This window comes from Mytilus californianus, unplaced genomic scaffold, assembly GCF_021869535.1.
Source record: "Mytilus californianus isolate M0D057914Y unplaced genomic scaffold, xbMytCali1.0.p SCAF_2, whole genome shotgun sequence".
Classification (NCBI taxonomy): Eukaryota; Metazoa; Mollusca; class Bivalvia; order Mytilida; family Mytilidae; genus Mytilus; species Mytilus californianus.
The window spans coordinates 120,901,979-120,927,526 of NW_026262668.1; the positions used below are offsets into that span (position 1 = coordinate 120,901,979).

General features: G+C 32.3%; 1 protein-coding gene across 6 annotated transcripts in view; it reads right to left on the minus strand.

Moving 5' to 3' along the window:
• LOC127728681 (serine/threonine-protein kinase 11-interacting protein-like) overlaps positions 1–25,548 on the minus strand; it is a 480,863-nt gene that overhangs the window by 430,199 nt on the left and 25,116 nt on the right. For 3 of the 6 annotated variants that reach the window (XR_007994314.1, XR_007994312.1, XR_007994313.1), the window contains exons 11-19: positions 24,980–25,276; positions 20,950–21,081; positions 20,155–20,438; positions 18,807–18,978; positions 15,722–15,878; positions 14,757–14,851; positions 11,034–11,270; positions 8,875–9,830; positions 7,078–7,995 (exon numbers count right to left, since the gene is read on the minus strand). Coding sequence is in view for 2 of the 6 variants with exons in the window: in XM_052236287.1 (XP_052092247.1) it covers positions 796–974; positions 7,895–7,995; positions 8,875–9,830; positions 11,034–11,270; positions 14,757–14,851; positions 15,722–15,878; positions 18,807–18,978; positions 20,155–20,438; positions 20,950–21,081; positions 24,980–25,276 (2,610 nt within the window). In the remaining 4 variants the exon portion in view is untranslated. Of the gene's footprint in view, positions 1–795; positions 975–7,077; positions 7,996–8,874; positions 9,831–11,033; positions 11,271–14,756; positions 14,852–15,721; positions 15,879–18,806; positions 18,979–20,154; positions 20,439–20,949; positions 21,082–24,979; positions 25,277–25,548 lie in introns of all 6 variants that reach the window. The other 3 variants (XM_052236288.1, XM_052236287.1, XR_007994315.1) reach the window with 3 other exon arrangements.

Genomic DNA, 25,548 nt, shown 5'->3' on the forward strand with positions numbered 1-25,548 from the left:
TAGAGTAATTATGTTTCATATAATTTGTTCTTGCTGCAAAGGTAAGCATATTGCTTTACTTATACTTTATTCTTTCTGTAAGGGTAACCATATTGCTTTACTTATACTTTATTCTTTCTGTAAGGGTAAGCATATTGCTTTACTTATACTTTATTCTTTCTGTAAGGGTAAGCATATTGCTTTACTTATACTTTATTCTTTCTATAAGGGTAGGCATATTGCTTTACTTATACTTTATTCTTTCTGCAAGGGTAAGCATATTGTTTTACTAATAATTTGTTCTTTCTGTAAGGGTAATAAATATGCATGAAATGCTGATATGAAGGTTGATTCCAAATTTCAGAAAGTCTTGATTTGTAGTTTCTGAGAAAATTTCATAAATGGCCATTATGTGAAACAATACATAAGCATTTGTTAACCAGGAAGTTGATGAAAGATGAATCTAAAAATGCCTCACACAGTATACCATGCTCACATGAAACTTAAATAATTTCAGAAAGCTCTGATTTGTAGTTCTGGACAAAAATGTGACAAAAATTATTTGAGACAAATAGAAGGAAGGACAGACAGACGTTAACTAGTTGACCAGCTCCCTTGTTTTTTGACAAAGTTATTAATAGACTGAAACTAAATGCTAACATAGAAATCTATGACTGCTATGTACATGTATCGCCTTCATGACTTTTGTTGCATACAAACAAAAATGATGGAAATGAATTCAATATTCAATCTCAATCATTCTTACTTTTAATGTAGTTTTTGCTCACAAAATGAATATTTCAGAAAAAAACATACTAGTGACTAGATTAATGAAGTGTTTACACCTTCCTTCATCTCGTATCAGAAATGTAAAACTGGAACATTCAGTGCTGAACTCAAACCTCAGACTCTGGTAACCAAGACCGATGTCAATATACTGCAGTTCTGTGATTGGTTGATTTTCTATACACTTCAAACAGCTTTCATAATCATCACTGAAAGAGAGTCAACATTATGCAAAATCATATACAGAATTAAAATCTTTTACTTAAAGATTCATAAATCAGAGTTCTTCTGTGTGCCATTAATTCAGGTAGGCTTCCATACATATCAAAATAAAAATGTGCTCCGCCTGAAGCAGCTGGATACGACCACAGAGGTCAAAATCTGAACAGTTGGGGCAAGTATGGACACAAAATTCAAGCTTGATACAGCTCTGAATTTGGATAGTGATTAAATATTTGACACATTATAGATTTCTGACACAGAATAAATGTGGTCAGATAAAAATTTTGAAATGGGACATTTTACCTATTTAATGGTCAAAAATCCAATTCCATAGTTAGATTCAGCATATAAAAAAAAAAAACATGAATTCAAACAAAGTTTAATTTTGGACCCTTTGGACCTTAATATGGACTAATTTGAAAACAGGGCCCAAAATTAAAAATCTGAATGCACAGTTAGATTCAGCATATCATAGAACCACAAGAATTCAGTTTTTGATGAAATCAAACAAATGTATTACAATCAACTTCAAAATGAGGAGTTTACTTTGTTAACAAAAGGGGAAGTTCTCATGATTCGAAAGGGTTATATTTTTATTCCCCACCTAGGGGCATTTTGTTTTCCAGTCTGTGCGTCCGTCCATCCGTCTGTCCTGCTTCAGGTTAAAGTTGTTGGTTAAGGTAGTTTTTGATGAAGTTGAAGTCCAATCAACTTGAAACTTAGTACACATGTTCCCTATGATATGATCTTTCTAATTTTCATGCTAAATTAGAGTTTTGACCTCAATTTCATGGTCCACTGAACATAGAAAATGATAGTGCCAGTGGGGCATCCGTGTACTATGGACACATTCTTGTTTATATTTATTCTATACTAAGTCTTAAATATAAATAGGAAATAAAACTGTAAAGGTGGGTGTAATTATAAATGTTTTAAGTTCGACTGAAACATGTTAATCATGTATTATTCAGTGCAAGAAAACGTTTGTGATTTTTATTTAAGACTGCAGACTCGAGGAATCTGTATTTGTTTGTGCTTTATATCTTGTACCTTTGCAAGACTTGTCATTCATATCCTTCAGTAGGACAGATTATTCACACTCTAAACAGACGGGAATACTCCTTAATAGCGGACAAGCAGTAGTATTTTAAAATTTCTGTGATTTAATACCAAGTAAAAAAATAACCACCAAAATTAATTTGATACTCAATATGTTTCCTTGAAAATAAACATATTCTCATTCGGTCTGAAAATATAATATAAATTTGGTATACAGAACATTCAGAAGTGTGAATGTCATAAAATCTTGTTATATCAGAAAAAGGTTTTGAACACCATTATAAACGTGAACCTGTATACGTAAGACCACATGGGACGACACCTTACCATATACAGGTAATATACATGTAGCTCTGTAATACCCGGAAATGTTAAGGTAAATCACTACCTATACAGAATGTACCATGTCAAAGAAATTCTCACGATTGTGAAGCATGACCATTATTGATTTAAGAGGGGTCCTGGGTGGGGCAATGATTTAAATTCTGACTAGATTTTTTTCTTCTCAACTTATATCACTAAACTAAATAAAAATTTTTAATTACATCCAGGAACAAAAATATTTCTGTAAATTCAGAGAATACTCCTTAATATCAGCTACAGTACTTAAAGGACAAGCAGTATTTTAAATTTCGATAATTTAATACATGTACTTAGTAAAAAACACCAAAATTAATTTGATAGTCAATATGTTTCCTTCAAAAATTACATATCCTCATTTGGTCTGAAAATAAAATATGAATTTGGTTTACAGAACATGCAGAACTGTGAATGTCATAAAACCTTATTATCATAAATAGGTATTGAACGCCAATATAAATATAAACCTGTATGTACGTGAGACGTCATGGGACGGTTCCTTGGCATATACATGAAGTTCCGCTGTAATACACGAAAATGTTAAGGTTAATCACTACCTTAACAGAATGTTCCATGTCACAGAAATTATCACGATTGTAAAGCATCACCAGACATCTTTTAAAAGGTGTCCTAGGTTGGTTAAATGGTCTAAATTCCGACTAAACATTTTTTACTCAACTAAAATTTAGTTTTTAAATTACATCCAGAAACTATTATTTTTTGTTGTAAATTTAAGTTTTTCATCTGTAACTTTCGATAGAAGTGAGTTGTTTTTTAAATTCCTTTTTGGAACAATGCTTTTTATTTTTGATAATTCCTACTTATCACAGCGTACGTACACATTTTAATGATTCCTTTCATCATTTCAACCAAGAATGACAATAATTTTCAATATATATTTTAAATTGTGAATATCTAAAGTTCCGTAACGGTCTAGCTGTATAAACCAATGATCGACATTGCATACATTTTTGTGAAATAAATATATATATAGGCTATGTTTCAAATTTTCCATAATTATTGACAACGAGTATATACTTACATTTTTCAAAATTTTACCCTAGGAAGTATCAAAATAGATTTTATTTCCTCAAATCTTTAGCTGGAATTATCTAGATTTTCATAAATATCATTCTTTACACCAAAAATGTCATCCATAAACAAGTGGTAGTAAAATTGTTTACCCATATGAGTTTAGCAATGACTAGTATATCACGGCCGGACTCCAGACAAAAAATGTACACATGATGTATATTACATCTGATAGTTTTTAAATGAAAAGTTCCAAGTTAACGGCCATGTACACTGATACGCTCAGCAGTGAAGCGATGTATGAACTTGCATTATGTAATTGTGTAATAAAGAGTTTTTTAGCCCGACAGGAAATCGCTTGAATACCTGGACTTGTCACCTCACAATACCTCTGGCAATAATTCCTTTAGCCATGCTGATGATCAAATTAGAGAAGGACGGACTTGAATAAATGTATTGCATAAAAGACTTATGACCAAATTAGATTTTTGAAAACAATTTTACATGGAACACCGCTAGTTAATTATGACTTTAAACTTTGAGAGAATCCATAAAAGTAATTGGTCTAAAGTAATTCTCCTATATATTTACTTGTTTCATAAACTTAGTAAAAAATAACAGTTTAAAAGCGACAAACCATAGTTATTTAAGAAAAAAAAGATGTCCAATGGGCCAACTTTTCCGACTCTTAAACCTTCATTTAAACATTGTTCTGTATCAAGTTAGTTTAAAAAGTTTGCAGATAGGTAGTACAACATGTTTGGTATAATTTTTTTTTTTTTTTTTTTTTGGATCAGGGAAACTGGGATTGCTTTTGTCATTACCTTGTCGGGTTAAAACAACCGTACGCATGATTTCGACACTGAATTACGAGTACGTTAGTCCCTGCTTTTTTTGGTACTTTGTGGTTTATAGATATCACATGGTTTTTAAATCGGCAAGCCGTCAAGATTGCGACATGTAGAGAATTGATAATCTCAATTTAAAATCGATGCTGATCTCTTATCTAGGGGAATAAAACGTTAATATTTATGAATTTGTGCTTTTTTATACATAACGAACATAATATCCTTTTTTTATTTTTTTGCGAAGTTTCCCTTTAAAGCCACAACCCACAAAATCAACCCCAACCTTCTGTGTGTGGTATGGAACCTTGTGGTACAATTTCATAGAGATCCATTAACTAATACTTAAGTATTTGTCCGGAAACCAGAAAAACCTTGTCCCCCCTTTTTGCCTCTTATTCCTGAACGTTTGAGCCATAACCCCCAAGGTCAATCCCAAAATTCCCTTTGTGGTATGGAATCTTGTGGTATAATTTCATAGAGATCCATACACTTGTACACAAGTTAACGTTATTGTCCGGAAACTAGAAAAATGCCTTTTTTGGCCCCTTTTTGACCCCTAATTCCTAAACAGTTGGGACCATAACCCCCAAAATCAATCCCAACCTTCCTTTTGTGCTATTGAACCTTGTGATTAAATTTCATAGAGATTCATTCACTTATACTAAAGTTATTGTCCTAAAACCAAATGTCTTCAGACGACGACGATGACATGATAGCAATATACAAACGCAATTTTTTTTGCGGTCATATAAAAATCACATCAAATCAAAAGACAACAATTGTATAATATTAACTATCCTTTCATGGTTGTTTAGCCTATAATCATGATAATAAGAATAAATTTGAAAAAAATTGCTCTATATTTTATTGAAGTTAAATTTAACATTTAGTTCTGCAAATTGGAAAAATTTTGAAACATATCAATTTGATTTTAGGGCCAAAAATTACACATTCTCCTTTATCTCTGTCAAATTTTTCCTATTTACAAAATTTTACAATAATATGTATAGAATAAGAATAAGAATAAGAATATTTTAATGAATCCAATTAAAGGGCCTGTTTCCGAGCATATACATATATATATAGTACTAATTATACAGTAATTTTTAAGATATATGTATATGAAGAAACAAATAAACATGGTAGCAAGCAAGTGATCACAAGTGTTTTATCAATCTAATTAAATGTATACCTTTTTGTTTAAAAAGTGAGACATAAGTTATATGACATTTCATAACTAGATATGAAAGGATATGTGGCGGATGTACAAAAAGATTAAAATCTCATAAAATAGGCAAAATGTTCTTCATCCCAAGGATGTACTTAGGTCAGGTTTAGGAATTTTTGTCAGATGTTCGGACTCCTTGCTTTTTTTCCTACAATACAGGGTAAAATACTTTGCCCCATAACACCCATTTTTCTTTTCATATAAGACTTCAATAGCTCATTAAAGGTCATTTACCAAAATTTAAGCAGATTCTAGATTTCTTTTCTTACAATTTGAGACCCAAATAATACCAATGCAAATATAAGGTAAAAGTCTGAGTCAGTCTTTTCCTACCATTTTTTAAAAATTAAATATCTCGAAAAGGAGCTCCATAACCTATCAATATTTTTAGCTTATTTTGTCTCTTAACTCTTCTGACTTAAAGTATCAATTTTTAATTCTAGTTTTTTTGAAGTTCACCTAAGTTCCTCCATAAAGGGATATTAGCTACAAATCAGACAAAAAATAAAAAATAGAATTTTTTCAAACATTTATAATATTTCTCTATTCAGTCAATTTGGTTCAATTTCTTCAAAATAAGCCAAAAACATCACTGATATATTACTGACTTGCAAGTCAATAATTCAACTCATTTGAATCTGTATTCATGCAACCTTGCAATTTGATCTTAAGTGGAGATGATGGGCATGTGTTCATCATGTGGTTCATTAATCAAAAAGAAAAGAATGTCAACATTGAATAAAATGCTCTTCTGGGCGTAGTTTGATACGACCGCAGAGGTCAAACCCTGAACAGTTGGGGCAAGTATGGACACAACATTCAAGCTTGATACAGCACTGAATTTGGATTGTGATTAAATATTTGACACAGCATAGGTTTCTGACACAGAATGAATGTGGTGTAAGAACTTAAAATTTTTTAATTTACCTATTCAAACCATATCATTATTATTTGCTTTTATATATAAATCAGAAATAACCAATTTAAAATGGAAAATTTTAAAGAAAACCCCCCCCCCCAAATTTTTTGAACCCCCTTATGATTCATCACCCCCAAACTCAATCCCAGCCTTCCCTTTGTGGTATGGTACCTGCAGTACAATTTCAGAGAGATCCATACACTTGAACACAAGTTATTGTCTGGAAACTAGAAAAATGCTTGTTTTTTGGCCCCTTTTTGGCCACAAATTCCTAAACATTTAAGGCAATTACCCCAAAACTCAAACCCAGCTTTCCCTTTGTGATATGGAACCTTGTAGTACAATTTCATAAAGATCCATACACTTACACACAAGTTATTGTCATGAAATTAGAAAAATGCTTGTGTTTTGCCCCTTTTTTGGCCCCTAATTCCTAAAATTTTGAAGCAATTACCCCCAAAATCAATCCCAGCCTTCCCTTTGAGGTATGGTACCTTGCAGTACAATTTCAGAGAGATTCATACACTTGAACACAAGTTATTGTCTGGAAACTAGAAAAATGCTTATTTTTGGCCCCTTATTCCTAAACGTTTTTGGCAATTACCCCCAAACTCAATTCCAGCTTTCCCTTTGTGATATGGAACCTTGTAGTACAATTTCAGAAAGATCCATACACTTACACACAAGTTATTGTCATGAAACTAGAAAAATGCTTGTTTTTTGCCCCTTTTTTGGCCCCTAATTCCTAAAATTTTGAAGCAATTACCCCCAAAATCAATCCCAGCCTTCCCTTTGAGGTATGGTACCTTGCAGTACAATTTCAGAGAGATTCATACACTTGAACACAAGTTATTGTCTGGAAACTAGAAAAATGCTTATTTTTGGCCCCTTATTCCTAAACGTTTTTGGCAATTACCCCCAAACTCAATTCCAGCTTTCCCTTTGTGATATGGAACCTTGTAGTACAATTTCAGAAAGATCCATACACTTACACACAAGTTATTGTCATGAAACTAGAAAAATGCTTGTTTTTTGCCCCTTTTTTGGCCCCTTATTCCTAATATTTTGAGGCAATTACCCCAAAACCAATCCAAGCATTCCCTGTGTGATATGGAACCTTGTGGTACAATGTCAGAGAGATCCATACACTAACACACAAGTTATGTCTGGAAGTTACAAAAATGCTTATTTTTGCCCCTTTTTGGCCCCTTATTCCTTAACTGTTGGTACCATAACCCCCAAAATCAATCCCAACCTTCCTTTTGTGGTATTGAACCTTATGGTAAAATTTCATAGAGATCCATTCACTTAAACTAAAGTTAGAGTGCGAAAACCAATGTGTCTTCGGACGACCGACGCCAACGTCATACCAATATACGATCATGCCAGTCAAGACTTAACTTTAGCGCCCAATCTAAATCATAATAACTTTACATGTATGAATAAACATGAGTAACTCACCTGTCTTCTTTATCAATGAACTTGAAGATAAAAATTCTATCAGTAGACACAACCACGTAACCTGTGAACTCCTCGGTCTCCATATACTGTACTATATCTACCTGTAACAGGAATATCAAATCCTTATCATTTATACCGTACTATATCTACCTGTAACAGGAATATCAAATCCTTATCATTTATACCTTACTATATCTACCTGTAACAGGAATATCAAATCCTTATCATTTATACCGTACTATATCTACCTGTAACAGGAATATCAAATCCTTATCATGTATACCGTACTATATCTACCTGTAACAGGAATATCAAAACCTTATCATTTATACCGTATATGTTGATGATATGGAAGCAGAGTACAATGAGTACTAATAAAACATGAAATTCTAAGAAAAAGAAGCTCTGTAAGCTACTGCCACAAATACATATATAATCACTAATAATGATAAATAAAAAAAAAATATAGATTTATCCAGAAAATATCAAGTAGAATTGGTCATGTTTCAGATAATATCAAGCATAGTTTACCAAAATCAAGCTTTGGAACTATTATGATGATGAAAATTTGAAGTTACAAGGAAATTTTGTACATAATTTATATTTATCATGTTTATATTACATGTGGTGGAAAAAAATGTATTCAGCTGATAGAAAATAGATGGATAAATAAAAAGTATAACAAGATATAAATAATAAGGAAATAATAATTAACAAGAGACTTTTAAAGTTTATTAAGGATCATGATCTGACTATGCATGTAGGACAATGATTGCTAGACCATGATCATGAACTGGACAAGAAGAAATAATTAAAATTTACAATAGGACTCATATATAGATCATGTAGATTTATTGATTGGTAATACATTCTCATCTGTGTATTTCTAAATAACCATACAAAACTGATCCAAGAAATCTCACTCATGAGTTCAGTTATTTAATGTGCATTGGATGTATAGTAAAAAGTTACTTCTTTACCTTAAGAGCACACTGAACCTTTTCTGTTTCATTTTCTTCTAGATAGGTCATGGTTAAAAACAGCTTTAATCTGTGATCAATGTTAGTAAAATCTGTATCACAGAAACTCTTTAATACACTGTCAGCATCCATGGAAACATCACCAGAATCATAGTCTAAATTTGAGTTATCCACTGTTGTTGTCTCACTTGAATTCAATACTTCTACAGTCAATGAACTTTCTCTGTTGTCAATTTCTCCATTTGTGTGCATTGAATTAAATTCCTTATTATCATTTGTTACAAAAACATCATAAATACTTTCCTCGTTTCCATTATGGTTGTCATGGAAACCATTATCACAATTTTTATATGAGTCCACAGTCTCTTGGTGTAAATTTTCAGTACTTGGAGATGTCACAGTATTTTCATAAACACTTGAAACCATGCTAGAACATATACTACTTGACAGAGGTGACCCCATAGGTGTTACCACTGCTGCTTCCTCAGATATCCCAGTTAGTTTCCGTGAGACAATATCTATTTCACAATTTTGACTAGAGTTCAAACCAGCTTTTCTGACTGGAAGTGTCAAATTATGAACAGTCTTAGCTTCACTATTATCACTGAACCCATCATGTGTTCTATCAGCTATCATGTCATTACTTGACTCAGAAATGATGGCTATGCTACTACTTTCATTTGTCGACTCAGAGATGACGGCTATGCTACTACTGTCATTTGTCAGAATTGTTATATCACTATCTATGGAAGATCTTTTTCCAACCTGACGAGAGTTAGACTTTGTAACTCCTAACCATGAACTATTTTTTATATATTCTGGATTTTCATCAGCCTGTAGTTTGTCCATATCACACATTGTTGTTCCAGTAGAGTAAGATTTCTGAATAACTGTTTCTTTCTGTGTTCGACTGATCATAGCTGAGTTTGACATCACTGCAGATGGGTCTTTGTTCCCTAGAAAATCAATGGTATCTATTTTAAGTCATTTTTACAATTATCAAATTGTAAAATGTTCTATGCATCAAGTGAATATCTAACTCTGCTTTGGAAATAGTATTAGATTGCTCACAAACATGTTTAACCCTGCCACATTATTTATGTGCCTCTCCCAGGAGCCTGTAGTTCAGTGGTTTTCGTTGGTTTATGTCTGTCATATTAGTTTTTTGTAAATTGTTTTGTTATAAATTAGGCCAGTAGTTTTCTCAATTGAATTGTTTCATATTTTTCATGTCGGGGCCTTTTATAGCCAACTATACGGTATGGGTTTTTCTCATTGTTGAAGGCCAAACGGTTGCCAATAATTGCTTACATCCACTTCATTTGAACTTTGATGGATAGTTGTCTCATTAGCAATCATACCACAGCTCCTTATTTTTATATATAAATAAGCATTCAAGTGCTTCTTTCATTTGAAAGTTTCACATGTGTTTTGCCAACCACATGTGTTAATTTTTTTCTTTATCTACATATTCAACATTTATATACTAGTATAATATAACTCAATAAAAGTCACATAACAATGATCAAATACATAATGCAATATATCATCAAAACACAATAAGATGATTACATTTTGAATGCAATTACAAATTATTTTACACAATTGTATAATAGATCAAGAAAATATGGTTGTCTTTTATCATCTAAAATGACAAATACAGCAAATGATTGTTTTAAATTTTTGATGAAACAGGCAAATACGATGCAGGAATATTCTTTGTGAGAATTATATTTAGATGAAGAAAATTATGCCAAAATAGAAGGATAAAGGATTAATGTAAACCAAATTTAGCAATTTACCTACTATCAAAATAACTAGGTGGTGTTATGTACATACATACTGATGAAAAAAACCCAATATAGAACACCATGGCATATTATGGAATTTTATTCTAAATAATACAATACATAATCCAAGTCATGCTGTTTATGATTTTGACAATATTCACAGCAATCCCATTTGATGAACAGATTATTTCACACATATAGAAATATTATTTTCAATATAAACTGCCAGACAATAATAGAATTGAGAATGGAAACGGGGAATGAGTCTAAGAGACAACAACCCGACCAAAGAGTAGACAACTATCATGATTGTTGCTTTCCTTAAGGTAAACCTAATCTCTCAGTGGTGTTGGGAAATGGGACTATTACCATTATATTCTGATTCATCGGTATCAGATATTCCTTTCTGTTCGAAATCTTGGAAAATTTTCTCTCTGTTGTTCCTATATAAATCATGTCCTTCAGTTTTTGGTCTCAATTGTACATTCTCCTCAGCATCAGAAATTCCCTGCCATTCTGGAAGCTGGAAACTTCTATTCCTCTTGACATTATGAAAACTTTGTTCCTTTGTTTTTGTTCTCAGCTGTACTGTGTTTCTTTCTGTTACTTTAAATATAGAATGACTACTTTTAGATCTGGGGGATCAACACATGTTATCTTAATGGCATGTACTTGAAAAAATATAGAACCATAAGTAAGTAAGCTTGAATATATATTTCATTTATATTTTCTTTTTTTGTGTTTTGGTGTTACACCAGTGTCCAAGGTAAGGTCTAGGATTAAGCACTCACAACATGTTTAACCCCTCCACATTCTTTATGTGGTTGTCCTTGGTCTGCCATACTTGTTTTTTGTAAATTGTTTTGTTATAAAATAGGCCGTTAGTTTTCTTGTTTGAATTGTTTCACATTTTTCATGATGGGGGCATTTATAACTGACTATACAGTATGGGTTTTTCTCATTGTTAAAGGCCATACGGTAGCCTATAATTGCTTACTTCCACTTCATTTTAACTCTGGTAAATAGTTTTCTCATTGGCAATCATGCCACATCTCCTCATTTTTATATCACATACCCCATACCCACATATTAATATAATTATATATCATTAATCGAATATTTTTAAGGATTTGTGATTTGTTAAAACTTGATCACATGTACATTTGTATTTGCTCAGTTTGCACACCAATACTGTTGTGTTAAGCTTTTCATAGTTCAAAAACAGCATATTGCACAGAGCATACCGCATGTTACTAAAAATACATTCTAGATGTTTGTAATAGGTAAAATGTCAAAAATTGGGGTACAGCAGTCAACATTGTGTTATAATCTTAATCACTATAAAACAAAAAACCATGTCAAAGAAAAACAAAATGGCATACAGACAGACAGAAAAATGAACTGACAGAATAACGGACTGGCAGAATATTGGACAGAATTACTGACAAGAAAACATAATACTTCCTACCATTATAGGCAGGACATAAAATATCTATCACCAAAGCTGTCTTCAGCAGTAATTTAAAAACAAAAAAGAAAAAAAATATGGTCAAAATTATGCTCTTCATCAACAGAATGATTGTAACATCATGATGACATTAATACTAAAAGATTTTGTCAGAACTAAATTTTGTATTTACCTGATATTTTTACATATTGTTAGTTGAAAATGCCTTTAACCAATGCCTTTTGAGGAGAACAAACCTTTACAATTTTAAAAATTTCAATTATAAATCTGATCATATATTAAAAAAAAAATAGTAAAATTGTTGGATCTTTATAATGACTCCCCTCCAATATTAAATCAAAAGATTTAAAAATGTTTAAAATAGGTCAACCTAGATAAAACACATAAATCATACAGTAATACTCATTTTACAATTTAATATCAAATATTATAACATTACCAAACAGGATAACCCTGTAAAGACAAGGTCCAGTATGTCACCCTACAGTCTCACACCCAAAATGATAAAGTCAAATCTCATACCCAAAAGAAGAAAGTCAAGTCTCAAATCAAAAAGTAGAAAGCAGATTCTTACAGCCAAAATGAGAAAGCTAAGTCTCAAACCCAAAAATTAGAGAGTCAAGTCTTACAGCCAAAAAAGAGACAGTACTGTCTCACATGCAAAAGGAGAAAGACAAGTATCATATCCAAAAGGAGAGAGCCAAAATTAACATCTAAAAGGAGAGAGTCAAGTCTCATACCCAAAAGGAGAAAGTCAAGTACCACACCCAAAATGAAAAAGTCAAGTCTCACTTCCAAAGGGAGAAAATCAAATCTCAAAACCAAAAGGAGAGAGTCAAGTCTCACAACCAAAATGAAAAGTCAAGTCTCACAACCAAAATGAACAAGCATTCTGAGAGTACTGCATGGCAATACATAGTCCCCTACCGGTTAAGAATTCATTGTACTGGAACAAGAAGCTAACTTGATCTATAACTTGTCACGGTGTAAACTATATAACAAATATCAAGTCAATATCTTCAAGCATGACGAAAAAAAGTTTGGAAAACTGATTATTTGAGTGAATTTTCAAAGTCCAAGGACCATAACTCTGCACAAAATCATCAGACCGGAACAAAATTCGAACTTGATCTGTAACTTGTCATGATAAAACTATATACAAATTATTAAATCAATATCTTCAAGCATGACAAAAAAAAGTGCGGAAAACTGATTATTTGAGTGAATTTTCTAAGTCCAAGGACCATAATTCTGTACAAAATCATCAGACCGGAACATAATTTGAACTTGATCTGTAACTTGTCATGATAAAACTATATAGAAATTTCAAATCAATATCTTCAAGCACGAAGAAAAAAGTGTGGAAAACTGATTTGCCGGACTGACGGATGGACAGACAGACGGACGGAGTGAAAACCTAAAATCTCCTTCGACTTCGTCGGTAGGGGACTAAAAAGTAATATCTCAAACCCAAAAGAAGAAAGTCAAGTATAACACACAAAAGAGAGTCAAGTCTTGCGCCCAAAAGGAGAGTCAATTCTCACATCAAAAAGGAGAGAGTCCAAGTCTCACATTCAAAAGGTGATATATAGTCAGGTCTCCCACAGAAAAGAAGAGAGTCAAGTCTCACAGCCAAAAGGAAAAGGAAAAAGTCTAGTCTCACATCCAAAAGGAGAATGTCAAGTCTCACAGCCAAAATGGAGAAAGTCGAGTCTTAAAGCCAAAAGGTGAAAGTCAAGTCTCACATCCAAAAGGAGAGTAAAATCTCACAACCATAAGGAGAGTCAAGCCTCACAGCCAAAAGGAAAAAGTCAAGTCTCACAGCCAACAGGAAAATTTGTATCACATCCAAAAGGAGGAAGTCAAGTCACATCCAAAAGGAAGAAGTCAAGTCACATCCAAAAGGAAGAAGTCAAGTCACATCTAAAAGGAGATTATCAAATCTCAAACCCAAAAGTCTCATACCCAAATGGAGCAAGTCAAGTCTCACAGCCAAAAGGAGAACGTCAAGTCTATCATCCAAAAGGAGAAAATAAAATCTCTCACCCAAAATAAGAAGGTCAAGTCTCACATCCAAAGAGGAGAAATTAAGTCTCACATTCAAAAGGAGCAAGTCAAGTCTCATATCTAAAAGAAAAACATAAAATCACCAATTAAAGGAAGAAATTAAGTCTGCTACTCCCATAAAAGGAAGTCAAGTTAAACATCTTTAAGAGAAAGTTGAGTCACACATCCTAAGAAAAATTTCAAGTTTCACATCCCAAGGAGAAATTGAGTGTCCCACAGTAATGAAAAAAACAGTCCTTCACCCTTAGAAGAAACTAGTTTAATTCTAAGGAGATGTCCAACCCTTTAAGGTGAAAGTTGAATCCGACAATGAAAACTTGAAAAGAGAAAGCCAAATGTTTAAACCCTTAGAGAGTTGAATCTCACAGATTGAAGTAAAAAAATCCATTCCACCACTCCAGTAAGAAGTCAAGTCACATTCACAAGGAGGAAGATGAGTCTCATACCATAAAGAAGTCCAATCTCACACCCTAAAGTACAGTCCAGTCTCACACCCTGGGAAGAAAGTTTAGTCTTCAACTTAAGCAGAGAGAGTAAAAAATAAATTTAAAACATACTTGTAGTTCCATCCAAATCATCAAAACCAATAGTTTTATTTTCTTTTTCCTTTTTTGGTGAAGATTTAGCTACAGGAGATCCTGATATTATACTACTGAAAAACAACATTCATACAATGTTAATTATAAACTATTTATGATGTTTTATTAGACTTTATTTCAAAATGCCAGTTTTTTATTGGTTAATGTAAGGGTAACTTTCAACTCTTAACACATGGCTAAAATTTCAGGTCATTAATGTAAAATCTCTCACAAGTATTAGTAAATAAAAAAAAAGTTGACAAAACAAAAATCATATAAATCAAGGGACAATAATAACAGAAAATTTATTATAAAAAAATAACATATTTATATGAGGAATGTTAAAATCTATATTAAGTATAATTACATTCTAAAATGTATAACAACCTCCTGAACATGTTATACAGGACTTAATGGAAATTTCAGTCTTTTTTGATAAGGTGATATGATTAACAATCCAAGGTTTATTTCAGCCCAGTTACCCTAATATATGGTGATATGATCATTAATTCTAAATTTATTTCATCCCAGTTATTCTAAGGTATGGTAATATAATGAATGGATGGATGGCTGATTAACATCCAGGGGCAAACTAAATGCATATCCAGGATGATAATATGTTAGTGCAATATGAATATGAACCTTGCTTTGTACGTAACCGACAAGCTGAGCCAGATTTTTAACGTACTAGTTCACAAAGTAATAGTTCGCAGGAAGAATTGTCACCCTACACAGACACATTATTCTGACTCTGAGCTGACCAGTTTTTGTGCTTACTCCTTAATGCAACTTGCTTAGCAAGAAGCAGCAAATACTAATTTTAAGTCCTTGGTTTGACCAGGCCAGGGTTCAAACCTACTGCATTTGCGGCACGCATGCTATCACAAGACCACAGAAGTGCTTATATTGTTATATGATGTTCTAATGTAAAATAGTAAACTTACCCATTTATAACGCCTTTGCTGGGCGTCCCTATGAAATTGTCACCAGATATCAGTGATCCCACTGGTGTGTTCTGTAAAGATGTTGGTAATTCTTTGGTGTCAAGTTCCACCACCATTTCACTTTTACATTTTGGGCATATGTACTTCATCGAATCTCCTGTATTTATAAAATTGCAGAATAAAGATATTTTTATTTGCTTGTTTAGCTGAAAAATAGAAGACAGTATTTTGATGGACTGAGAAATTGCATTTTTTAGCATGGAACTGGTAAAAAAATAAACTAGAGGTTCTAAAGATCCTGTGTCTTTCACCTAGATATATGTGCATGTTCAACTATGGCCACTCTCAAACATTGTAGCCAAGAATATTATTCATGACTAAAACCACTTTTTTGTTGATTTTGTCGTGCTGATCATTTTAGCTGTTAGCAGTTTTTCTTTACTCATCCAAAAATGAAAAAAAATCATCATCAAAAAGCAATAACTCATATAATGAGTTGACTGACAAGTTAAACAGAAAACTCAACATTAAAAATTGCTAATTAATTTTTAAGTCACTGGACCATGAACGAGGGAGTAGGGCCTTGAAATAGTTGTCAAACTGATTTGTTCTGACAGTAATGCAACTTTATAGGAAATATAATTGATCTATCACAAGTACTATAAACCAACTTATTTCGCGGATACTTTATTTCGCTTTTAACACTTTCTAGTCCACTTCGCGGCTATTTAATTTCACGATTTTCTAATTAAATTGATGTAGTTTGATAAGGAAAGATCCAAGTTTTACATATTCCCGTTATTTTTCTTCTTGTGAAGGTCGCAAAAATAAGTTGGTTTACAGTAGTTCCTATCAAACTGAGTAAAGCAGAAACTTAACAATTGTTGATGCTGCCAACAACGATGACGTGACCGCTGGACTGGGAAAGCAACACCCATGACTCACCAGGCAAGACAAAAATTAGCGAAATTTGTCAATTAAGGGAAATAACTCCTCTAAGGACTTGACTGAGGATTTGGGCCATGTTGACCCATGTAGATCTTGTCTTGCTGATCATTTTGTTATAAAAATTTCTATCTTTCTATTGTAAAAATAATAGGCAAAACTGCAAAATTTTGGAAAAATTGTCATTTTAGGGAAATTACCCCTATGAAGAGCCGACCAAGGATTTCGACAAAATAGATTTTTTTATAGATCTTGTCTTGTGAATCATTTTAGTATTAAAAGTTTCTCTCTATCTATTATAGTTTTCAAAACAATTGACATTAACACAAAAAATTGATAAAAATCGTCATTAAAGGCCTATAACTTCTTTAGAGAGTCAACTAACGATTTCAGCATTTTGACTTATTTGCAGATCTTGTCTTGCTGATCATTTTCTCTATTTAAAGTTTTTATCAATCTATTATAGTTTTCAAGACATCAGGCAAAAACACAAAAAAGGGTAATAATCATCATTAGAGGGAAACAACTCCAATAAAGAGTCGACTGACGAATTCAACCATGTTGACTTATTAGTAAATCTTGTCTAGTTGATCATTTTTACTTTTAAAGTTTCTCTAAATCTTTTATTGTTTTCAAGATAATGGGCAAGCAAAAATGAAAAAAAAATGGTAAAATTAGTCATTTAAGGGCAATAACTCCTGTAAGAAGTGGTCTGACAGTTTTGATGTAAATGACTTTATGTAGATCTCATCATTCTGAACATTTCTGTCCCTTCTGATTTTCACTGTCTAATGTTGTATTTTTAAATAATAGACAAAACTTGCATTTTGCAAGAATGTTCTATTTTTAGCCATGTAGGCCATGCTGGTTGGCAAGTGGGATCATTGGACACAATCTTTAAACTAGATACCCCAATGACGATTGTGGCCGAAATAAATAGATAATGTGTCCCATGGACGCAGATGATGCCCTCGCTTGCATATAGCGTTATAAAGGGGCATAACTCGAGAAAGTGACGCCACCCAAATTCGAACTTGATCTGTGTTTTGTGGTATTAAGCATTATATATAAGTTTCATAATATTTGGTTGAGGCAAACTAAAGTTAGAGAACGGAAACCAACATACGTACGGATGAACAAGGGGAAAACTTCATGCCCCCTCCTATGACGGCGGGGGCATTAAAACCAAACAATTCAAAAAGCCCAAAAAATCTATTAGGCCATAATAAAATCAACCAAAATACTCATAAAAGTTGTATATTTTAAAGTGGGTATGCACATTATTTGTTTTTGTTATCAAATATTTCTGGATTGGAAATGCATTTCAAAAACCATTGTTACTTTTTAAATCAAATTGTAAAAGTATAATAAAAGACTGAGACAGTGGTCCATGTACGTGTGAATTATTATAGTAGAAATTTTAAAAATGTTAATTTTTTTTACAATATTAATGTTTTAATACTATTTCTTCATTTGACTATTACATTGTTTAATCCATTTTTTCTGAAAACACTTTTGAAATGAGTAATCAAAATATTTTTTTTTAAACGTTTTATCTTTTGACTATGAAGTAGTCTTTATTAAATATATTGGTTTCAGGCTGTAGATTAATAATACTACTTCATTTAAAAATAAATGGAGAAGGTGTCCATTGAACACAGATGATGCCCCCGCTTGCATATAATGTTATAAAGGGACATTACTCAAGAACGGGAAAAGTGACGCTACCCAAATTCGAAGTTAACCTGTGCTTTGTGGTAATAAGCATTGTATATAAGTTTCATAACATTTGATTGAGGCAAACTAAAGTTAGAGAACGGAAACCAATTTTGGGACGTACAGACGGATGTACAGATGGACAAAGGTAACACTTAATGCCCCCTCCGGTTATGACAGGGACATAAAAATAGAACTATATAGTTACCTCAGCACCGTTGCTTTACTGGATCTCTTTGGCATTCTTATATTGCGAACAACATATATATAAAACCAGTGAAGGAATTAGGGTTTTATGGAGAAAGCTTTTGAGTTATCTTGTGTTGGCACTGATGGGGACATTTTGTGCTATATCATAACACTATATGATGTGTCTTCAGATGATCAAATCTATCACTTGACATTATTCTTAATATTTGCTTACCTTTACTGACATTAGAAAAGGAATTAAAATGTTTTTTATCAGGAACATGAATTTTTATCTCTGCATCAGATTTATCAAACTGATTGGAGCATTTCAAACACTGCAGCAAATCTTTCATCTGTCTCTTTACATCTTTGGCATCAATAAAAGGCTGAAGTAAATTTTGAAATTCCTAAAAAAAAAATATTAAAAATCATGATGTTATTCACTAAATGACTATTTCTTAAATTATATATAATTGGTAAAAAAATGTCTTCTTGGTAAAAATTACTAGTTTTGGGTATAACCTGAAGGCAATATCAATAGTTTTTGGCTATAACATGAGGAAGGACAATATCCATAGTTTTTTGGCTATAATCTGAGGAAGGACAATATCCATGGTTTTTTGACTATATCCTGAGGAAGGACAATATCCATAGGTTTGGCTATAACCTGAGGAAGAACAATATCCATTGGTTTGGCTATAACCTGAGGAAGAACAATATCCATAGTTTTGGCTATAACCTGAGGAAGAAAAATATCCATAGAACAATATCCATAGGTTTGGCTTTAACCTGAGGAAGGACAATATCCATAGTTTTGGCTATAACCTGAGGAAGAACAATATCCATAGTTTTTGGCTATAACCTGAGGAAGAACAATATCCATAGGTTTGGCTATAACCTGAGGAAGAACAATATCCATAGTTTTTGACTATAACCTGAGGAAGGACAGTATCCATAATTTTAAGCAACTTCAGGTGATGTATAAGGCCTGAGAAAATAAACCAAAAATCACATAAAGTACAAATACAAACATTCTGGACTGGATTCACCAGTCAACATCTTTAGCAACCATAAATTTTATTATCTTTTATATCTTGAGTCTCATTGTCTTGTTTATATTACTTACAGAATATTTGGTTTATATATCCGAAAAGCTACAGTGGTTGTTTCTCATAACTTGTTAATGCTAGGTGATGTCAAATTCATATTTCAGCATCCTCCATTACACATGTTGTAATGACTTACCGGGTACCTTAGATATTTCAGCATCCTCAATCACATATGTTCTGATGACTTACCATAGCTATATCATGTATATCAGCATCCTCCATTACATATGTTGTAATGACTTACCTTAGCTATATCAGCATCCTCCACTACATATGTTTCAATGACTTACCTTAGCATCCTCCATTAAATATGTTTCAATGACTTACCTTAGCTATATCAGCATCCTCCATTACATATGTTGTAATGACTTACCTTAGCTCTATCAGCATCCTCCATTACATATAGTGTAATGACTTACCTTAGCTATATCATGTATATCAGCATCCTTCATTACATATGTTTCAATGAGTTACCTTAGCTATATCAGCATCCTCCATTACATATTTTCTATCTCTTCTATCTTTCCTTGTATAGTCAAACTTTATCTTACAAACTGGAAGTGAAATCTCTCCGGATATATTCTCATGATCAACTGTTTCCATGGAGATTAAGAATGATACAATACACTTTAAGTCTAAAAGTTCCACAATTTGACCATTTAGATCTTTCTCTATCAGATATCTGTTGTTAACACTGATGATAAGCTGTTGTAACTTTTCTGAGGGTAACATTACAATAAATGGTTCACTTTCAGCTCCTATTAAATAAACAATGTGTAACTTTTCTGAGGGTAAAATTACAAAAAGTGGTTCACTCACAGCTTCTGTTAAATAAACAATGTGTAACTTTTCTGATGGTAACATTACAATAAATGGTTCACTCACAGCTTCTGTTAAATAAACAATGTGTAACTTTTCTGAGGGTAACATTACAATAAATGGTTCACTCACAGCTTCTGTTAAATAAACAATGTGTAACTTTTCTGATGGTAACATTACAATAAATGGTTCACTCACAGCTTCTGTTAAATAAACAATGTGTAACTTTTCTGATGGTAACATTACAATAAATGGTTCACTCTCAGCTCCTGTTAAATAAACAATGTGTAACTTTTCTGAGGGTAACATTACAATAAATGGTTCACTTTCAGCTCAAACAATTAAAATATGTATTTACTGACACACAGAAACACAGATAATTTTTGTCATTGGCCATAATATCAGTATAGTTTAACTTAATAAAGGAACATGTGCAAATTACGATATTACCATAATATTCTGGCTCTTCTGCCTCAGAAATTCTATTCCATTCTGATCCTTGAAGACTTGTATCTCTATAGATACTATAAAAACTATGTACTTTGGCTTTATGTCTCATCTGCACAGTGTCTTCTTCATTAACTGTAATAAAAGTTGGTATAATTCTATAAAGGTTTGACAAAGTTAATGATGTGTAAAAAAAACTTTATCAATAGACTGAATCTTAATGTTAAGTATAGGATGATGCTGCTAATAGAATGCAGGATCACTATGTCTCGCCTTGAGACAAACTTTACCAAAAACTGTTTTCAAATAAAATCATGACTTGTTATGTTTTTAAATTTTAATAATTTGCATTCATTTCAATCTCTGCTTTCAAGTTATTTGATTTTTGTAAGTTATTTTCAGTAATGCTGAAACTGGATATCAGAATTAATTTCCAACTGATGTGAAACCCATACATACTTAGACTTAAAGAATATTTATTTCCAAGTCATGATTATAAGAAATCACATAACGTTTTAATCGACAGATGAACATTTTGCTGTTATGTTTAGGTCAATAATTTTATAAGTAATTTTATTATCAAAACCTTGAAAACTAAACGACAAATGGGTAGTTAAATATATAGCATAACATAAAACATGAACTTAAAATCAATGTACTAACGTCAGATTTTCCTTATCGTCTTCTGTTTTTATTTTAAGCCTATGTCCTATTTTAAGCCTATGTCCTATTTTTAGTCATTGCGTTCATGTTGGTAAATAGACCATTATATAATTTACAAACAAAAATCTAAACACACAAAAGATCAGTCATGTCCTGTTCAGTTTAAATTGGTTCAGTAGTTTCAGAGGTGATAGATGATCTTTAAAAGAAATACAAACTAGAGGCTTTAAAGAGCCTGTGTCGCTCACCTTGGTCTATGTGCATATCAAACAAGGGACACTCTCCAACATTGTAGACGAGAATAGACTTCATGACAAAAATCTCTATTTTGTTGATCTTGTATTACTGATCTTTTAGTCTGTTTAGTTTCTCTCTATCTTAAGTTTTTGCTCAAAACACAAAAGAGGGTAAAAAAAAATCCTCATTTAAGGGCAATAACTCCTATGAAGAGTGACAGTCTACTAACTATATCGGCAAAATTTGACTTTATAATAGATCTTGCCTTGCTGATAATTTTTCTTATTTAAAGTGTTTATTTATCTATTATAATTTAAATCATATAAGGCATAACGGAAACAAAATGTTCTCTCTAAATATCATAGTTTTCATGATAAAAGGCAAAAATGAAAAAAAATGGTAAAATTTGTCATTTATGGGCAATAACTCCTAAAAGAATTTGTCTAACAGTTTTGACGTATATGGACAATTGGTAGAGCTCATTATTCTGAACATTTTTGCTCCTTTCGGATTTTCTCTATTTATAACGGTTCAAAAAATAATAGACAAAAAATGCATTTTACCCCTATGTTCTATTTTTAGCCATGTCGGCCATGTTGGTTGGCAGGCGGGGTCATAGGACACATTTTTTAAACTAAATACCCTAATGATGATTGTGGCCAAGTTTGGTTAAATTTGTCTCAGTAGTTTCAGAGAAGAAGATTTTTGTTTAAGATTACAAAAATTTACAAAAAATGGTTAAAAATTGACTATAAAGGGCAATAACTCCTTAAGGGGTCAATTGATCATTTTGGTCATGGTAACTTATTTGTAGATCTTACTTTGCTGAACATTATTGCTGTTTACAGTTTATCTCTATCTATAATAATATTCAAGATAATAACCAAAAACTGCAAACTTTCCTTAAAATTACCAATTCAGGGGCAGCAACCCAACTACGGGTTGTCTAATTTGTCTGAAAATTTCAGGGCAGATAGATCTTAACCTGATGAACATTTTTACCCAGTCAGATTTGCTCTAAATGCTTTAATTTCAGAGATATAAGCCAAAATCTACATTTTACCCCTATGTTCTATTTTTAGCCATGGCGGTCATCTTGGTTGGCGGCCCAAGTCATCGGACACATTTTTTAAACTAGATACCCCAATGATGATTGTGGCCAAGTTTGGTTAAATTTAGCCGGTGAGCTAAAAATGGATAAAAATACTGTAAATTCAGAAATTATTGTGAGGTTTTTATAAATGCAACTAGGTTATATCACAATAAGAAGAATTAGCATTTTGATATCTGATACATTTATCCGTATAAGTCTTACCCTGAAATTTCAATAATTAATCTTTCGTTCAGTCTTCAAAATCGCAATAATAAATGCACATGATAATTTCTGAATTTACAGTAGTCATAAACGGGCAATGACTCCAATAAACTCCAAGAATATCTTGTATCCCTGTTTTCAGTTTCTAAGATGCTAAATTTGTTTATAAGAAATAATCATATTAAGTACAATAAGTTGTTTGATGGTCTAAGTAATATTGCATTTTTGTAGGTCTTTTATTGCAGATCATTTTTGCTGTTTATACTACAACTCTGTTATTTTTGCAGTCAAAATGCATTTACCATATGAACCATTGTTTTATACAATCAGTGACTGTATAATTCCTTGCTTATGACCTTGATAATGAGTTTCTGAAGATTTCAAAAATCACAAAATTGTTGATTTCTACTAAAAATACATTATTTTGAACAGTTTTAAACATTCCAGTATAAAGAGAACAACCATACATTGTCTACATATATCAATTTATTTGGACTTGGCTCAAAACAGTATAGAAATGCTCAGCAAAGCATCACATCCTATTGGATACCCCATATCCTTTGTTTTTCTATCATAATTAAAATCTTTGTTTATCAATGATAATTATCAAAATAACCATCTGAGTTTTTGGACCTTGATGAAATTTTATCACTGGCCATTTCTAAAATTTCATTCATCCCCAAGCATTTCAGAGACAAATTTTATCAAATTTATACCAGCGCCAGATTGATAGACCCTGCTACTTACTACTTGTAATAGCACCACATGGGCTATCCCTCATGCAGACCTTGCACACCCTGGCTGCAGATGAGATGCCTAGTCTCATCCCCTTGGTGGAGAACCCTTGCTTCACATTCCTGGCTGGCATATTGTCGGGCAGGCAGGTTCTTCCTCACACTACAGGTTGCAATTTGACTTGCTCGGCAGGAACTCCTAAATTCTTTATTATGCTGAGTGTTTCTCCAGGGCCAAAATATTTTGTTACTGAACTTATTGTATTAATAAATATTATTCATTCAAAGATTCTGTCTGCTTTGAGCCAGTATGATTTATTGAGACTATGTTTTGGTTAACACACAGATGATTTATTGAGACTATGTTTTGGTTTACACACAGATGATTTATTGAGACTATGTTTTGGTTTACACACAGATGATTTATTGAGACTATGTTTTGGTTTACACACAGATGATTTATTGAGACTATGTTTTGGTTTACACACAGATGATTTATTGAGACTATGTTTTGGTTTACACACAGTTACCCCTTTATCACTTATGCTAACATTAAATCATTTGGGAGTTGGTTTAGATCTACAATGCTCAATTTCACTGATGATAAGTTTATAAAATTTTTACTTGTTACAATTTACTTTTGACTTAAAACTCACCATTAGGGACTTTGTAGATTGTGATATTGAATTTGAGTTTGGCTATCAAGAGAGTTACATCAGAACTACAAAATATTGGATCTACAAGGATTTGATTCATTACCATACAAACAGAAAACTTTATGCATATTTACATACCAAGAGACAATTACAGATAATAAAACTACACCTATAAAAACTTCAAAAGTATGTTTACATTATGGGACAATAATTAACACAGCACAAAATTTACACCATACACAACTACAAAGACAATTTTGTTTGTATAAATAACTGCTATTAAAAGTCCTGTGACAGTTTTGGTTTAAATGGAAAGCGGGTAGAATTGGCCCTTTTGAGAAAAAATAGCATCCCTTCTCATTGCAGTAAATGCAAGTAAATTTCTCAATTTCTAATTTCATAATCTTTAAAAGATATTAACATTTTACCTGTTGGTTCAGGTAATACTTCAATATCATCCTCTGTGTCCTTGTTTGTGACCTCTGTGTAATCCTGTGTCTCTTTATGTGAACTGGAAACAGTCAGATTTGCTACACTTTCATTTAAGTAGATGTCATCCTCCGTTTTGTCAACTTCTCTACTACTGGATGAAGAAGCAAGTGTGTCTTCCTTTTTGGCTGCTATAACTTGTAACCAGTTGACACCATAATGATCCCTGATCATTTGGATTTCTTCCTTAGTTGATTGAGCTGTATCAGGTTCATCTTCTTTTTCTGGGGAAGGGGCTTAAATATACATTAATATCATAAATACAATTCCTGTATCTTAGATTATTAACATATAGAAAACATGATGAATTCTTTTGTTTTAGACTATTAATATATTAGAAAACATGATGAATTCCTTTGTTTTAGACTATTAATATATATAAAACAGGATATATATATATATTCCAAGTATTCTAAGCACTTGCAGATTGGTAACCTTCTTTTTACCCCCCCCCCCCCCCCCCAAAAAAAAATAAGGCAAAAATTGATGGAGAGCTATACTGAATGGA